The 16602-nt window shown below is 44.5% G+C and overlaps 1 protein-coding gene across 1 annotated transcript in view; it reads left to right on the top strand.

The window, feature by feature from the left end:
- Positions 1–344: 344 nt before the first annotated feature.
- The window catches only part of DDIT4L (DNA damage inducible transcript 4 like), a 44891-nt gene continuing 28633 nt past the window's right edge, over positions 345–16602 (top strand). The window contains exons 1-2 of the mRNA XM_085640849.1: positions 345–474; positions 9432–9558. Of these exons, the coding sequence (XP_085496975.1) occupies positions 9474–9558 (85 nt within the window). The 5' untranslated portion in view covers positions 345–474; positions 9432–9473. The remainder of the gene's footprint in view (positions 475–9431; positions 9559–16602) is intronic.

Genomic DNA, 16602 nt, shown 5'->3' with positions numbered 1-16602 from the left:
GTGATTAAAAGTGGGGTGTATGTGTTTTGTTTGCATGATTTCTTCTGCCACGCTTTGCAAGAGGACTGACCGCCGGTGGAAAGAGCACATTTAGATCTGCCCCTTTCCTCAAACGGAGGAAGGTCGCTTTTCTCTTCTGATCGCTGGGCCTGTGTTAATTTAGCATTAACCTTGCTTTTTGGGCAGCGTGTCTGCTCTTTTAGGACTTTAACCACACTACTACTCCGAAAGAGCCATTTCTGCTTATTACGCGGGGGGCTTGGCTTTCGAAAGAGGAACGTGATTGGTGGGAGAGCTCTCGCTCTCTCTCTCTCTCTAGATACATCTATTAAGCAGGCTACAGTGGGGGCGTGGCTCTGCAGGTGCGTTCGCTTTTGAGAGCGGGGGCGCTTACGTAGTACTGCTTGTTCCCGGGGATCAACGGTACCTTGCCCCCTACTTCGTTCTCCTGTTCTCTGAGGCTCGTAATCAAAGGTAAGATGTGCCCCCTGGAGCGGAGTGTACCGTTTCCACTTTGGATTTTCTCCAAGTATGGCACAGAAGCAACCGTCCTTGTTGCGCACGGGCAGAGCACATATATGTGTATAGACCGATTAAGTGTATTTGATGTGGCCAGAAAGTTTCGTTTTCCCTTTTAAGCGGCCTTAAGACGCCTGGCTTACTGTGTAGAAAATTGTGCATGCGTGCTTACTTCAAATCGGGGTAAATACTCAAACTCCAGCAACGATGTGAAGTTGAGTAAAATTGATGGCGTGACTTCCACCACAGGCAGTGATTTAAATGGACAGGTACTGAGTCCCTGCACTTTTTAAAATTTGAAATGGAGAGTATGTGCACTTCTCAGCACTGCTGCAATATATTTAATGGCACTTCTCAGGAGAAAACCGGCACTCTAAATAGCGAGCACCTGCACTTTTACATTTACAGTTAAAGCCCTATGCACAGGGCTGTAAGTGGGCTGGCCCCCTCTGGTTCATAAACCCTTCAGTAATTAGAAACGGACATCGAAGCGGGTCACTATGGGCCCCAATATCCATTTCCATAACATCAGTGGCAACAAAACTGATCTAATGCTGATCAATAAAAAGTAATCTACATCAGCGATTCCGTTCCTGTTTGTATTCCCCATGTTTTACTTAATCTTGCATTCCCTGGGAGTGTCGCTTTTTTGCAGGATGTTGCCTTTCTGTGTTTTTGGCGTAGGCTTTTAGGCTTGTGTAGTGCATATTTTGAACTTAGTCTCCTGGTGTTTATAACGGGAAACGACTGAGCGCTCTGGAGTTGAGGCTGAAGGCAGTGCTTGTTTCTCAGTCGGTCAGAGGGTGTTCAGAATACAGGGCCATCCAATCCTTGAATTCACCGCTGAGCCCATAGCGCAGTGGTCCTGTATTCCCGGCACAATTGTGATTCTGTGGTAAAGTGTGTGAAGGAGGTACACAGTTGTCAAAATATTAACCAGGGGGAAGTAAAACAAAATTCAGTGCTTAATGGTGAGTGGGTACGTTGTGTACTGAAGATGAAAGAGATGAGGTGTAAGTTATGCAGATGGAGAGGTGGGGATAAAAGGGGCGCCCATGTCTAGCATTAACTCAACACAACGGGAGTGATTGAGACACTGAATACCACTCCTCCTTCCACACCCCGCATAATGTTTAATTAAGTCAGTCTTGCAATTTCTCAGTTGAAACATTATAAATATTTACAATAAAATTGTTGTTACTCATTTATCTTAAAGGGCTAACAACCATTATCAAACCAATAGTCCTTGTTTTTGTTGTTTACCTTAGAGTATGGTCTGAGTCAATAAAAAAAAAAATTGATTGACCAACTGCAGTCTTGCTTACATGTTTGACCTGCCTAAAAAAGCTCAAGCTGGTGCACCTATTGGATTTTGTTTGAGCTCATCTTTCCAATGCTTACCAGTTTCTGTCATTACAAAAAAAAAATGGTAGAGAAAGGGGCAGCATTCTTGTTGCCAGTTTGGCTCCAATGTGATGAGCCAGTCACCATATGTGGTCTGAGCCAGGCTTGAGTCTTGCTCGGCTCACCCTCCTAATATGACGTCACAGCACCACACCAACTTGCATCCATGCACAGACTAATTGCTCACTCAGAAGCACCAAGAAACCTTTGGGCATGTGAACACATTAAAATGATGTAACCTCAACAGTAGCCGTCTGGGTCATCTATAAACTCGGGCATATATACTCAGTCAACATACATATATAGACTGAGTAAATGGATCCATACGTTGTTGGGTGTATAAATGGATAGTTGGTGTTTAAGTTTGGCTGGCTGTGGGTATGCAGTTGGTTTAGCGAAGGTTTGATCGTTGGTGTAGTGGGATTGATCAATGTTTGGATAAGGGTGGATGGATAATTGTCTGGTTTAGACTTCGTTAGCGGGTGGTGTGGTTTCCATTACTCCAAATTTTCTACACACAGTCTGGCAGTATATGATCAATTCACGCTATTTAAATTTCTTTGAGTTTGCAATTTAGATAATTAACATACATTCAGCCACTGCCCTCCCTTTAAAAGATGCAATTGTATCCGCTGCAACTCTTCTGTTGCGCAGTAATGCATCCGGCTGCATGAGTCTTTGCTGCACAAGAGCTCGCCACACACCCTGTTGATGTTCTGGTTAAAGTTGTGGTCTCCACAACCCATTGAGTGAGCAGATATTTATCGAGCTCAAACAGACACCCGAAGTCCCCCTTTTGCTAAAACAATCCAACAAATACATCCCTCAGTCTTAGTTACTCAAGAAAGAAATGTTTTTGGTTCTTTTCTAAATGAAAGCAGCTTAGCATTTTGACGTAGAGATAGGTAGGCCATTCCCCTGGGGAGCGTCAGTGAATGCTGTACCCCAGTTCTAATCTCCGCAACACGAGGAAATATTTAAAGGGATCTCAGTAGCCTTTTACAACATTTTAAGAAGTCTATTAAAACGGATTTTCATGGTATAGAAATCTCTGTATCAAAGAGCCTTAAACTTTATCCATTTCTCTACCTGGAGCCAGTGAATAAACCGCCACACCTCTGAATTTGTCACATTTTCTCTGATTCACTAGTGCCCCGATTGCTAAATCTTGGTTTTGGTGGCTGGCCAATCTCTGCGTGGAAGACCTAAGTAGCAAATATTTGCATAATCCTGTTGATAGCTCCATTTGTCAGCACTGCAATTAAATTGAGCTGTTTAAAATGAAAGATTTTACGACGTGTCTTTTGTTTTGTGAATCCGGTAGAGACAACTATATTCATTTGATATACAAGACTGAGTTCTTTATCTAATATAAATCCTAGGCTCTTGACTTTCTGTGCTGTAACTGGAGGTGGTCCAAGAGATTCCGCCCACAACCACAAACTCCAAGTGTTAATTTCGCCTCAGTCTTAGACCATTCAGGATAATGAAGTTGAGATTAACCATTTAGTCGACGGAAGTTGAGATTAATCCATCAGCATATCTGATGATTTCAAAACCTGACATTTTTAGCGTATGGTTGCATATAAACATGAAATCCGATTTACCTACCATCTAGAAGGTTTGCATTTCAGTAGACAAGAATGCCATTTGGCTATGACCTTTTCTCCAGTTGTTGACACTGCTGGAATCAGAGAACTGTAATTGCTCACTTTGCAGGGACCAGGATTAGGTTTTTTAGAAGTGGTTTTACTATTGACAGCTTTAAACTATTAGGGGCTACAACCAGGAGAATGAAAAGTTTGAAAGGGACGTATTTGCATGTATCGTGGCTTGAGCTACCCTTTCGAGGTGTTCTTAGGGCAAATATCTTCAATTGGACCTGAATTCTGTTCCCTTAATAGACCCTTCACCTCTACTTCAGATACTAATGGTAGCGTATTTGCTGAGTTTATCTCCTTTCTCCAAATTTGCCATCTCCTATATCTCAATATCCCATTTATTGAGCTCTATATTAATGTCCTGGTGTCCATAGTTTTCTTTTTGTCACAAATAAAGCCATATCAGACTCCAAAGGAGTCCTATGTAGTTTGACCAGTTTCATTACCACCTGCAACAGCATTTTAGGGTAACTTTCTGCTGTATGACCTTGCAAGAATATCCTTATTTGGCCTTAAATAGGATCTTCCTATAACTTCAAAGTTTCCCTAAAATATTTCTGGATGCCTTCATCATATTTGCTTTTCCAAACACTCCCTGCCGGGCTTACTTTTAGTGTCTGTTGATGTCTGAATTACTTTTGGAATTGTAAAGGGGGAATGAGTTTTTTTCCTTTTTGCATTTGACGCATTTGACTAATTTGAACACCTCAGCATTATATGAAAACTACTTAAAATCAGATTTTATGAAACTTTGAATAAAGAAGTTTTCTATAAAAATATAAAGAATATGTGGATGAATTTTGTGCAACCCAAATCTTAAAAAGATGTATGTGAAATGTGTAGGGTGAGGAATACCTTGGGTGGATGCCAAATAATATTCCCCTAAGTAATCGTTTTGACCCACTCATGGGGATGGAGGGGATAGACTGACTACCAACCAGTCAAAAGTCCATTGAATTATTCAGTGAAAAGGCTAGTTCTTTAGTGGAACATAGTTATGATGGATCGAGGGATAATACTAATGAGGTGGTATTAACTTGTAATGTACAACGGGATAATCTCTTGGAATCAGAGGTTTGTGATATTGTAGACTGTGAGCTGACCTTGCCTGCCCCTAGGTTGGATGTGGCCACCCGTATTGAACATCCAGGTAATCCGTCAGGGGAAACAAGGTTCCGCCTGATTTCGTGGAATATTGCAGGCCTTTCTGGGAGACTACAAGATGAGGCATGGCTGGATTATGCGGGTAGCCATGATATCTTGTATCTTCAGGAGACATGGAGTAGAACTGATCAGGATATTGACGGTTTTCAGTCCTTTAGTGTACTAGCTGTGCCATCACAGGCAGGCAGGGCAAAGGGTGGGATACTGACTGCACTTTCCCTAAAATTGAATAATTTAACAACATCTAAAATAGTGGATACTCCCTGGTACCAATTACTTTTGCTACAATCTGTTTCCTGTGCCCTTATTGTTGATTAATTGGTATCACAATGTCTTTGATAAAAATGAAATATCTGTAATTGTGAGGTTGCAGGAAGCTATATCCAAGGTGCGTAGCGATTTACCCCTACTTTTTATCATTTGGGTTGGTGATTTCAACTGTTCATTGTGTAAATTTGGTGGGTCAAATGTATGTGGCTTGGAAGATCTAAATGAACACCCTGTGCAGCACTTTAAGCACACACCCCATGGTGATGCGTTAAATAACATTATTGTAATTAATGATTTATGCATAATGGAACCATGGGTTGCCCCAAATTCCCTCCCAATACCAACTTTCCAGGGAACAAGAGGCTCAATGAGTGTTATTGACTTTGCCATTGTGTCCAGTGGTTATTCTCAATACATTGATAAACTTGAGACGCTTGCAAATTCGGCAAGCGATCACAACCCTTCGATTCTAACATTATGCCCCCCTGTTAGCACAACGCACCCAATCTGGGACCAACCTATAAAATATAATAGGAACCAAGGTGTTATCTTGAAGTGGGGGAAAGTAGACGCAATTGGGTTAGAGGCGGAGGTTTTAAGTGCCAATAGCTCCGAAATTGAGTCCTGTTTATTACCAACAACTGACCCTGAAATTGTTATTACGAACTTTGAAATCCTATGTGGAAATGTGGCAGAGTATCTTAAAAAACCAATTGGTAATGACAAGATCAAGGGTTTTAAATGGTTTGATGCTGTATGTTCTGCCTCTCTAAAATCATTAAAAATGGCTTTGCAACAAAAACCAAGGAATAAGGAGCTGGTAAAAACGGCTAGAGGCGCCTATAAAGAGGCAATTAGAAAACGGAAGTTGGACTTAAAAAACCTTGCTTGGGATGATTTAGAGAAGGCCTCGGAATTAAAAGACAGCAAGCTTTTTTGGGAAGTGGTAAATCGCCCCCTATTTTCTAGCAATGATCAGGATAATATGGTGATGCAGATAACGGGTGAGACATGGGAGGCCCATTTTGGGGCAATTTTTAATCCCAATTCAGTAGCGCTTTCAGGACTGCAGGATGAAACAAAGGATATGGAGTTCTCGCTGACAGCTTCTTTGCTTAGTTCTTCGCTTACATTGCAGGAAGTTGAAGAGGCCTTGAGGAAAGGTGTTCCACTAAAAGCCCCTGGCCCAGATGCAGTGCCATTGGACTTTTTTAAACATAACATTGTTGTATGGGCCCCATTGCTGTTAAATGTATTTAAAGCGGTTATTGTTGCTCGTATTCCCCTATCCTGGAAGGAGGCAGTGGTGGTGCCGATTTTCAAGAAGGGTGATAAGAGCGACCCTCGTTGTTATCGCCCAATATCATTAATTGATGCATCATGTAAATTACTAGGAAGGATAATCCTTGCTAGATTGGAGACGTGGGCAGACTCTGTGGGCCTAATTGTAGATTCCCAATATGGATTTAGAAGAGGAAAGGGAACAATCGAACAGTGTCTAAACTTGGCACTGATTATGAGTAAGTACATGAAGGCCAGGAATTCTTCTGTTCATCTGGCCTTCATGGACTTATCCAGTGCCTTTGACACTGTTTGCAGAAGCAAATTATGGCGAATGATGGAGGATATGGGTTTTGAGGAACCCTTGGTTACCCTGCTCCGCAGATTACATGCAGCTACAACCGTGGCAATAAGGTTTGGGCCAGGGGGGGAAAAAACAAAATCTATCCCCTCAACTGAGGGTGTGCGACAAGGTTGCATTTTAGCGCCTTGTTCCTAGTTTATACAAATGGCCTGGAAAAGTACTTGTTGGATCATTGCTCTGATTTCCCAAAGGTAAACGGCAAGAAGATACCTATGCTATCTTATGCCGATGATACGGTATTAATGACCCTCACAGCAAATAGCATGCAGACTTGTCTGGATGCATTTAATAACTTCATGTTGGACCTGGACCTAAAGGTAAACTTTGCAGAATCTTTTGCAATGGTCTGTGGTCCAAAAGGGACAAAAACCCGTAAGTTTATGGTAACCAACAACACCATTGAAAAAGTAGATAATTTTAATTTCTTGGGAAATCTTTTTAACAGCAAATTGAGTTGGGTCCCTTTGATGAAGGCGCGAGTACAAAGTACTAGTCGATCCATAGAGGGTCTTTTTCGCTTCTGTAGTAAACTAGGGCAAAAACCGGTCGCACAATTAAAAAGCTTGTATAGAGCAAAATGCTTATCTGTGGCCACTTATGGGGCAGGGGTCTGGGGTACAGAAAGCCCAGCCATGATCCAAGTCATGGAAAACAAATTTATGAAGCGTTTGTTGTCAATCCCATCAGGTTCATCTAACAGTTTCTGTCACACTGAGATGGGAATGGAATATGTGACTGACATCATTCGCATTTCGCCCTTATTATTATGGGGTAAAATATGGCTATCAGAAGACCTTCAGCTCTCTAAAGATATCCTCCAAGACTGTAAAAATCTTGATCATGCAATGCAGATCCCATGGCTTTCATACGTCAGCGATACTTTGCACAGAATAGGTCTGGGCCACTTTTATGATAACCCCGAAAAAATACAGGGAGACATAAAAACTTTAATTAAAACAAGTTATCGTAAAAGTTTAAGCATGTCATGTCTAGACCAGTCAATAAACTGCTTGGGCAAACTACAGCACCAATGTTATCTAACATTTACCACTCATGTGCAATGGCGTTTTTACCTGACAAGGTTTAGACTAAACACACTTCATTTTCTTTTTGCCTTTCTAAAACAAGGGGGTTGGTGTGAGAGGCTGCCCCCTTGTCCTTGCATTAACAAAGTTAGTCAAAGTACTATCCATATTGTTCTTTTTTGTTCTTTATATAAGGAACCAAGGAGTAGGTTTATTAAACCTATTTTAAAAGAACAGCAACCATGTAATTATAAAGAAGGTTATGACTACTTGTTATCATTATCATCCCCTAGAGTATATTGTGCTATGTTAAGTTTTATAAGATTGTCACTCCAGATCAGGAAACTGTATAGCTAGTTTGGTCTAAAAACCTTTTATGGTTCCCATTGCTTTCTGACAAATGATGTAAAATTGTACACATTTTTCTTTTTATCCTTTTAATGTACAAATTGTAGAATGATTTTCTAGTGATGTTATGTTTTTTCTGTATACTTTTATGATTCTTTCTTTTTGAATCGAATAAAGTTTATGAATCGAATCGTGTAGGGAAGTAAAATTGTGTGTACTAGTCACTCTTGTGCAATATTATTAGGAGTAAAACTCCTGTGAGGAAGATTGGGAGACTGCTCTTCCTGATCAGAGCACCACATCAGTTTAATTAGTTTCGCTCTGTAATAGGTGTGATCTCTCTTGCCTCCATCTCATTATTTGTAAATCACACATAATATGAAAACTAAACCTTTAAAAACATCTTCCTGTTAATGAAGTGTTTGAACTGACATTCCTTTGCTTGTAGAGGTTATAGCATTGATCATTGTCCACAGGGCTAGGTGAACACAGGGCTAGGTGAACACAGGGCTAGGTGAACACAGGGCTAGGTGAACACAGGGCTAGGTGAACACAAGACTAGTGAACATGTTCTTCATTGATCTTCAGTTGTGAGCCCCTCCCAAAATGGCCTCTCCCAAAATGACCATTGAGGCTCTTGAGTCCTTAAAGGTTATGAACTAGAGAAATTAGGTCATGACTTGTGTGCATGATTCACAAAAAGACACCACCTGTGAGCTGTGGTGGTTGCTTCCCTGGCCTCTGAGATTAGAAGGAAAATGTAGTTCAGTTTCTGTTCCTAAGCACACCTAGTGGCTGTAAAGTTAAAACCGAGACCTGTGTTCAGACAATAGGAATTAGAAATACTGAGTCTTAATCTAGAATTGTCTTGATTGAATTTTAGAGTCGTCAATTAACAGTAAGGCATGCTGTGCTTGTGGGTAACGTGCTGAGCAAATCCCAACTATTGTCCTATACTAGGACTATCATTGAGTATTTGATTCACTTAATCAGGACATTTTGAATGGATGTGTGGCGATAGAGGAGCTTGCTTGCTTCATTAGCTTGCCCATAAAGACTATTTGTTGCATTAGCGTTGGAGGTATGGCTAGAGGGAATTGAGGAAAATTAATTAAAAAGGCAATTTAATTTCTAATATTTTGGATATTTATATCTAGGTTTTGGGATTTGTTTTAATGCCAGTCTAGAACACAACACATGTATGTAACAAAATGTAATGGTCCAGTTTGTGCAATATATAATGTAGAACTCAGAAAAGCTGTAGACATGCAATGGGATATCCTCAATAACTTGAACCATGAATCTAAGTCTACATGCAGTGGTGCACCAATCATTCATTTACATATTTGGTTCAAAAGTCCAGATATATATCATTTTTTAATCATTTTTTTTCAGAAAACAAGCAGGGTGCCATCCACAACTAAGCCCGTTTTTATAATGGTAGCAACGAGTGCCCTAAAAACCAAGAACTCGGAATGCGCTTCAGATTTGGTAGATCCTGTAAAAAGTCCACAAGTCTCTGGTGAGTATGCATTTTTCCATGCTGTCTGCTTAAACATAATTTATTTTAGCATTTATTCATTCGCAATAAAGTATAATAGTGGATATTGCAAAAAATAATACATTCTCGAATGACCTCCCAAATAACCAATTATCAGAACATCAAAATATCAGTGTCTTCAATGCAAACATTTCATCGGTTAATTATCACAACTGATTTTCCTGAAGACATCAACCGAACTCTCAAGAGAGACCATCAATCTGACTGTAGGAGAAAGGGTATAATTACGAGTGAGCCATGATACTCCTTAGAGCAGAAGGGTCTGATGGGGTGGTCGATATAATGGAACCTGCAACCACCCACACAACACTCCACATTCGCATGGGTGCTCCTGCACACCCGCTCACTCACCAAATGCTCCCCAGAGATCCAGAATCTGCTACAGGACAATGATGATGATTGGGACCTACGTTCTCTCACAGGAACCTGGCTGAACCCTGCACCAGACATCACTACAGCTATCCCTCAGCTATAAGATTGCCAAACAAGACAGACTATGTCGGAATCGATTTCAGACTGCTACGTGGCAAGCAGGGGGTTACATGCCCGACCGTGGGGGTTGTGGCGTTTTACTCCTGAGTTCCCGGGAGCCCCACCTTCTTGGATTCTGAGCAACTGCTCCAAGTACCCCTTTTGTACTTTCAGTAGTAATGTGATCAAGCAGTCCAAAGCCCCTCGGGGAGGTGTTGATACAGGGAAGTGAACAGAGGCTCACAGCTCAAAGTGCTGGTAGCAGCAACAAATCATTGCACAACCAAATACTCACCTATGGGGAGGGGGGCGCAGAGGAAGAATTTTATTTCTACCGTTACTAACACAAAGGAAAAATGACATTCACAAACCACTGCAAAGTCCTCTGAGGTTAGGTTCTAGTGTTTTGTTAGACTGTTTCCTAAGCCCCATTTCCTCCTTGCTTCTAGTGGTAGAGGTTAATCCCCATTTATTGTAGGCAAATCCAGGGTAAGCCCCACTAGTAGTTGAAGTCTTGAGTCCACTAATGCTCTTTTAAAGTCAACAGTCTTCCATTGCTGCAGCACTAACTAGTAGCAAGTTCCTCTGGGCTGACTGGTTCAGAATAAGTCAAATGCACACCTGGCAGGATCAAGGTGATCAGAGTTCCTGACTGTACCGCTTTCACAGGTGGTGGAGCGGCAGCAGCTGATTCAGGTGAGTTTGCTGCACAGAACCCAAGTGGGTTGCACTCACGTCGTTTAGTCCTCACATGTGGTTGTGCCTCCGTGGCGACCCTAGGTTCTCTCAGGCTCCTCTTTGCAATATAAATATCTGGTCCCTCTCGCAGTGCGAGTGCGTGGTGGCGATGCAAAGATCCTAGTGCAAATCCTTCATCCTGGGCAGGTTTGCAGGGTCCCACAGTGGTCTCAATCCACTAGTGACGACTCCAACCCGATCACATGACTAGCTGGTCCAGTTACACCCTCTGGCATACAGGATCACCATATCCTAACGGGATCAAGCCCAATTGACACTGAAGTCCTTAATGACTGCTACTCCTTACATATAGGGTCGTAGCCCACTACCGCACACAGGCCCTTACCGCATGGCACTCTCCTCACGGTAGCCTGTCTTAACATATGGGGTCGCCACTCCCCCCTATGCATGGGTTGTGCCCAATCGGTACAGCAATGCACACGGTTCAATTCAAGGTTCCCCTTCTCTGGCAGACAAAGTTCGTTCACTTTGTCCTGCACATGGACAATGACCCTAACAGTGCAGCACCAGTCTCCACACACCCTGCAAAGGAAGTCAACTCTAAAGGGCTCCCCACTGGACCTCTCTCCTCACAGGGCACAGGTTTTGGCAGACAAGCACTGCTACTCCAAGGCAGGTTGTTCAGGATTCCCTAGTTTTTCTGTCCCAGGAGGGAGAATGGCGGACCTTGGCTACCAGTCCTAGTGACAGGTAGAAGTCTTGCAGAGCTTCCCCTCCTCACACAGCCGATGGGGCGGCTCGCCTGATGTCAGTTTTGGAGATCTCAGCCTTTCCTTCTTGTAGTCCATTTCCAAACACCTAATGTGATTTAGAGCAGTTCTTTCCAAACTTTTTAGAACCACAAACCTCGATTTAGCATGACAAACTTTTATGAACCACCTAGCTTTATTGGACATGAGGAGGGCAGTTTCATTTTTTTTTCCGTAACAAATTAATTGCAGACAGTTATTTATTGCCCAAACTTTGATAATCCATCAAACATTGGCTTGCGACCCACTGGTCTGTTGCGTTCCACAGTTTTTTAAACTGAATTAGAGTCTTAGTCTTTGAAGTTGATGTTGGATGGGGGTGGAGGAGGGGGCTGGGGAGGGGGTGGTGGCTTGGGGACAAGGGAGGATGGGTTGGAGGAGAGATGGAGAACGGAGGGGGCAGGGGAGAGTGGGGTTGGGGAGAGTGGGGTTGGGGAGAGTGGGGTTGGGGAGGTGGGCAGGGGAGTGGGGCCCTACTTGGTCCGGCATACATAAAGGGGAAGTGTGCCACCAACACATTCTGAGAACACCAAAGAAACCAGAGGAAAAAAACCAAAAACCAATCCCCATGAACAGAACCTGGGAGGGCCGGGCTTAGGAATGTAACTGAAAAACCAGGATACAGAGTAATGAAGATTACCGGTGAGTAACCGGGCATTACCTGCTCTTCGGTCTTCCAGTCCCATTCCTTAATGAGCCCATACCCAAGCGCATGGTGAGTGAAACGCAAAGACCAGAAGGATGCAGCAAAAAACTGATGCGTGTAATGACGAAGAAAATAGTACAAATCACAAAGCATGTACATCAGACAAAACCAGAGTGCCAAAAGCAGCAGAAGCCACCATCTCCAGCTGAAAACAGGAATGGGAAACAAATGTGTGGGTAGAGGACATGTAGCAGCATTACAAACATCATGGAAGGAGGCACTCGGAAACATGGTGCAAGATGAGGACAACACCAAACGTGTCAGAATGGACAAGGAAGGCACAAGACCCTACACAGAGCACAGGTGTCACATAAGGAAGCCACTGCCCAAATGCACAGGAATGGCCAGCGAAAAGCTCAACACATCCAGAAAATGGAGAACTCCCATCTCCGGAGAAGACCAGGCAGGAGAAAACACCAGAAGGACAAAAACCCTCAAGATCAATAAAAACCAGGTGTGCGAAGTAGGACCAGGCAATGACCGAAGCACCAATGGAAGACCGCGGGCAGGAACCGGAGAGCAGGGCATAGGATCCAGAAGCAAAAGACTGCGTAAAGTGAGTCACCATGGAAACCGGAGACAGACCTGTTGCATACACCATAACCCAAAGCACTACCAATGACTGCAAAACGCCAGGTTTGAAGGTCGGTGAGAGAACCAGATGGAGTGAGGCACTGCAAGTGAACCAACAGCCAACAGGGACAACCATCCCAGCGACAAACTCCCAGCCTGAGGTGCAGGAGAGAGGACGGGCTGCAAAGGGATCGAGCAGCAGATATGGGTGCACGAGAACCCACAAATGCAGCCAAACCTACAAAAAGGGGAACCACGGTCTCGAGACAAGGACGGAACAAACGGAAGAACTGCCACCCAAATCCCCTTAAGGAACCTGGAAATCAAGAACCATGGGACCAAGGACGCAGCAAACGCCCAGGCTGAATCACAAGGAAACCTAGCCGCAAACGGGGAAGTGCCAACTCTGCCAAGGCAAACCAGCCCAGACTTTGAAGGCCGAACCAGGAGAGAAACGGCTGAAAGAGAAGGGGCACACTCAGTGTGAAAGAAACCTGAGGCCCTTCACCCCCGAAGAGAGACCCCTGAGAGATAGAGGCCACACCCCAAAGCTCACAAATCGCCCAATCCTCTAGTGAAATAAAAAACAGACTGGCTTTGCTCCTCTTGCCGGTCGACCAAGGCACGAACTACCAGGATGGCTGTCCGAACAGACAGCATGGGGCCGAAGGAGAGGAGCCATAAAAACCGTGCCCGTCACAATGCCATCAATACCCACCAGGATGAAGACTGGAGAGCCTGGAAACTCAATCATTAGGCCAGGAATCCTTCAGCAGAGCCACTACCACAGGCGCACGTATTGGTTCCCCAGACACCAAAGGGAGAAGGAATGAGCCCATGAGGGAGCGAGAGGGACACCCACCACCAGAGAAAGACCCAGCCTTGTGGGGAGTGGAGGGGGGGCAGGAATTAAAGCAACTGATCCAGGAGAATGGAGACTGACCTCGGAGAGTATGGGCAGTAAAGAGGCCAACTCCCAAAGACCCAGCAGTCCGAGACAGGTAGACACCCAAGAAAGGAGAAGAACCCAGAAAATAGTAAGGAATAAGGTACGAAGAAAAACCAAGCCAGTGGGGCCAAGAGGTTTGAGGGGGGGGGAGGGGGGGGGGGGGGAGAAGAAAAAAAACCATAGCGAAGATGAAAAGCCAAAAAAGAAGCAGCTGGAAATTGCAGGAACGTGAGCCTACAGCGGACCAGCCAGATGGAAGGAAATACGCAGGCAGGAATCCATCAGGATGAGATGCGAGGTAGCAATCCACAGGAGCTGAGTACTGGCCCTTGAATACTAAGCAGAACCAAAGGTCTCTGCTCCGTAACTGGGATCAATCAAAAAGGAAGGGAACTAACATCCCCTCTTGATGACACACAAAAGAACCACATCCCCAGGGTGTATGTCCGAACACACCCATCGTCGCCCCCGGCAGACACAAGTAAACCAAAGCCAAAACGGCACCAAAGCCTACCAGACAGAAAAAAATGAGAACCTGCCCCTGTACCAAACCCCCTGCAGGAGGGGCAGACCTAACCAAGGCATTTGAGTAGAACCCATGTCCCAAAGCCAGGGCCACAGGACCCCAATGTCTGAGATGCCACCAATGGAAAAGCATCTGCAAACAAGTCCACAGTAGAACGCTGAGACAGGAAGCAAGGAAAAAAGGATCTGTCCCACCACATGCCATACATGCAATAGTACCTGTACAACATAACATGTAACTGCAAAGCTCACATACACCCAGAAGAGCACCGTGGCGTGAAAAACTGGAGTATATCACAACCCAACTCCAGTGGTCCCAAATCATCGACCACAGAAGTATGAAAGGCCAAGTGGATCTGCCACAATGAGGCAACAAACCACCTAAATCAGCCACAGCATACTGAGGGGTGCCAGAAAACCCCACGCACCTTCTCTGCAAAGAAGTAAGGAAAAACAAACAGCCAGGCAATAAGGCAAGGGGTCAAGTAGGCTTGCCCAAGCAGAACCCCGAACACAAGGACCCCTCTGGCAGACTGCCCCATGACCATAATCGGGCCAAACACAACCCACAGTGGGCCCCAAAGAGGGTATACCCAGGACAAAAAAAAGACACTTCCGCAGCCTTAGCATGGCCCAAAGTGCACACACTCCTCGGGGCAAGGGGCACAGAATGACAAATGTACATAGTAACACCGCACAAAGGACTTCTGCCATCAAACCCCAGAAGGAGGAAATGCATAGCAGGCTTGCAGATAGCCGAAGCAGTGACCAAGAGGAGAAACACCGGGTAATGGAGCGGAAGCAACAGGCCACAGAACCACCAGACCCAGCCTCCGATGGCACCATCGCAGCAACAGCCACAAACCAACAATCCTATGACACTGAGTGACCCCTATGCCAAAAACACAAGGTAGCAAAGGCGACCTACTGCGCACATACATGAAGGACTCTGGAGAGGTGAGACCCGGGGCTGAGCCAACCCAATGTAGCCCCCATATGACATGCGGGGGAAACAAAACAGTCCACAGCAAACCCAGCCCTCATCACAAGACCGCTGTGTGAGGCCCTACAAGAGGGAAATCGCCAACAAGCCCATGAAAGCAGGGCAAATAGTACGTGGATACCCCCCAAGCCCCACCTAAAAATGCCAAGCCCATCGGGCAAGGTACACTAAGGAGCCAAACCCGGAGACCCCAAGCCATGCTTGATAATGCAGTGCAACATGGGCCAGGGACACCAAAAACAGTGCAACACCTTGCAAGAATACCTGGGCGCCAGCCATGCCCCCCAAGGCAGGTCATCCTAGGTAGGAGCGATCAGGCAGGAGCGGCGTGCAAAAAGCGCTTGCCCACAGAGGACTCCACCCAGCAAGCCCTGTGGAAATTAGCCTTTTTAGGGGCTCACCGGTGCAGGGGTTTACCCCTCTCTGTCCACAGGTCCTTAAACCAATAAAGAGGAGATTGGCACTGAAGCTGGAATTCAAAGAAAAAGTTTATTCACTCATGAGTGATACCACGTCCATACAACACCCTCAAGTGTTCCAGGAGGTAGTGACTTGAATACACAGACCATAGGCATGAGTTTTCTGCACTGGTAAGCATGCGGTTACAAATAGAAGGTCCAGGCCTACACAAGAATAACTACAGACAAACATGGTCAAATGGGAAATCACTTAGTCAGCAAAGTGGGAGGGGAGACAGAACTGCTTACATCAGTAGGATATGATAGACAGTTACATTCTCAAACAGGTGCATTCTAGCAGCTGCAGGCCTTTCTGTGCTCATACATTGCTTGAGCTTAGAATAGGAGTTAACTAAAGGTGATAACTCAAGCAGAATAGAAAGGCAAGCAACAGTGAAGACGGAAGAATCACATGACTAACAAAATGGATGCCACAACCAAGATGGCTTCAGCTCATGCTAACAGCAATTATTTTCGATTTCCACAGCCCAGCTCCCTAGGTGTCGGTACTCAGTGCCAGTGAGTACTCGCCCATTTAAAGCACTGCTCCGCAGTCAACACTGAATGCTTTTTAATTAAATTTAGAGAAACTCTTCTCACTAAAGATTCACTAGTGCTATATTTATATTTGCCGCTATATAGTAATTGTACTAAATGGTAACACATCTACTGATGCAGAAGGGCATCTATATGCTTATCCTAAACTTTATGCACACTGTGTACACACTAGTTGCACTAGGAGTATTCAACAATACCCAGTGCTTAAAAAAAAAACTGGAAATCTTGGAAAAAATTAGAGTAACTGGTAGAGC

The sequence above is a fragment of the Triturus cristatus genome, chromosome 2_1 (genome assembly GCF_964204655.1).
Source record: "Triturus cristatus chromosome 2_1, aTriCri1.1, whole genome shotgun sequence".
NCBI lineage: Eukaryota > Metazoa > Chordata > Amphibia > Caudata > Salamandridae > Triturus > Triturus cristatus.
Note: the sequence above shows the minus strand (reverse complement) of the source record. Positions and strands in the feature narration are given on the sequence as shown.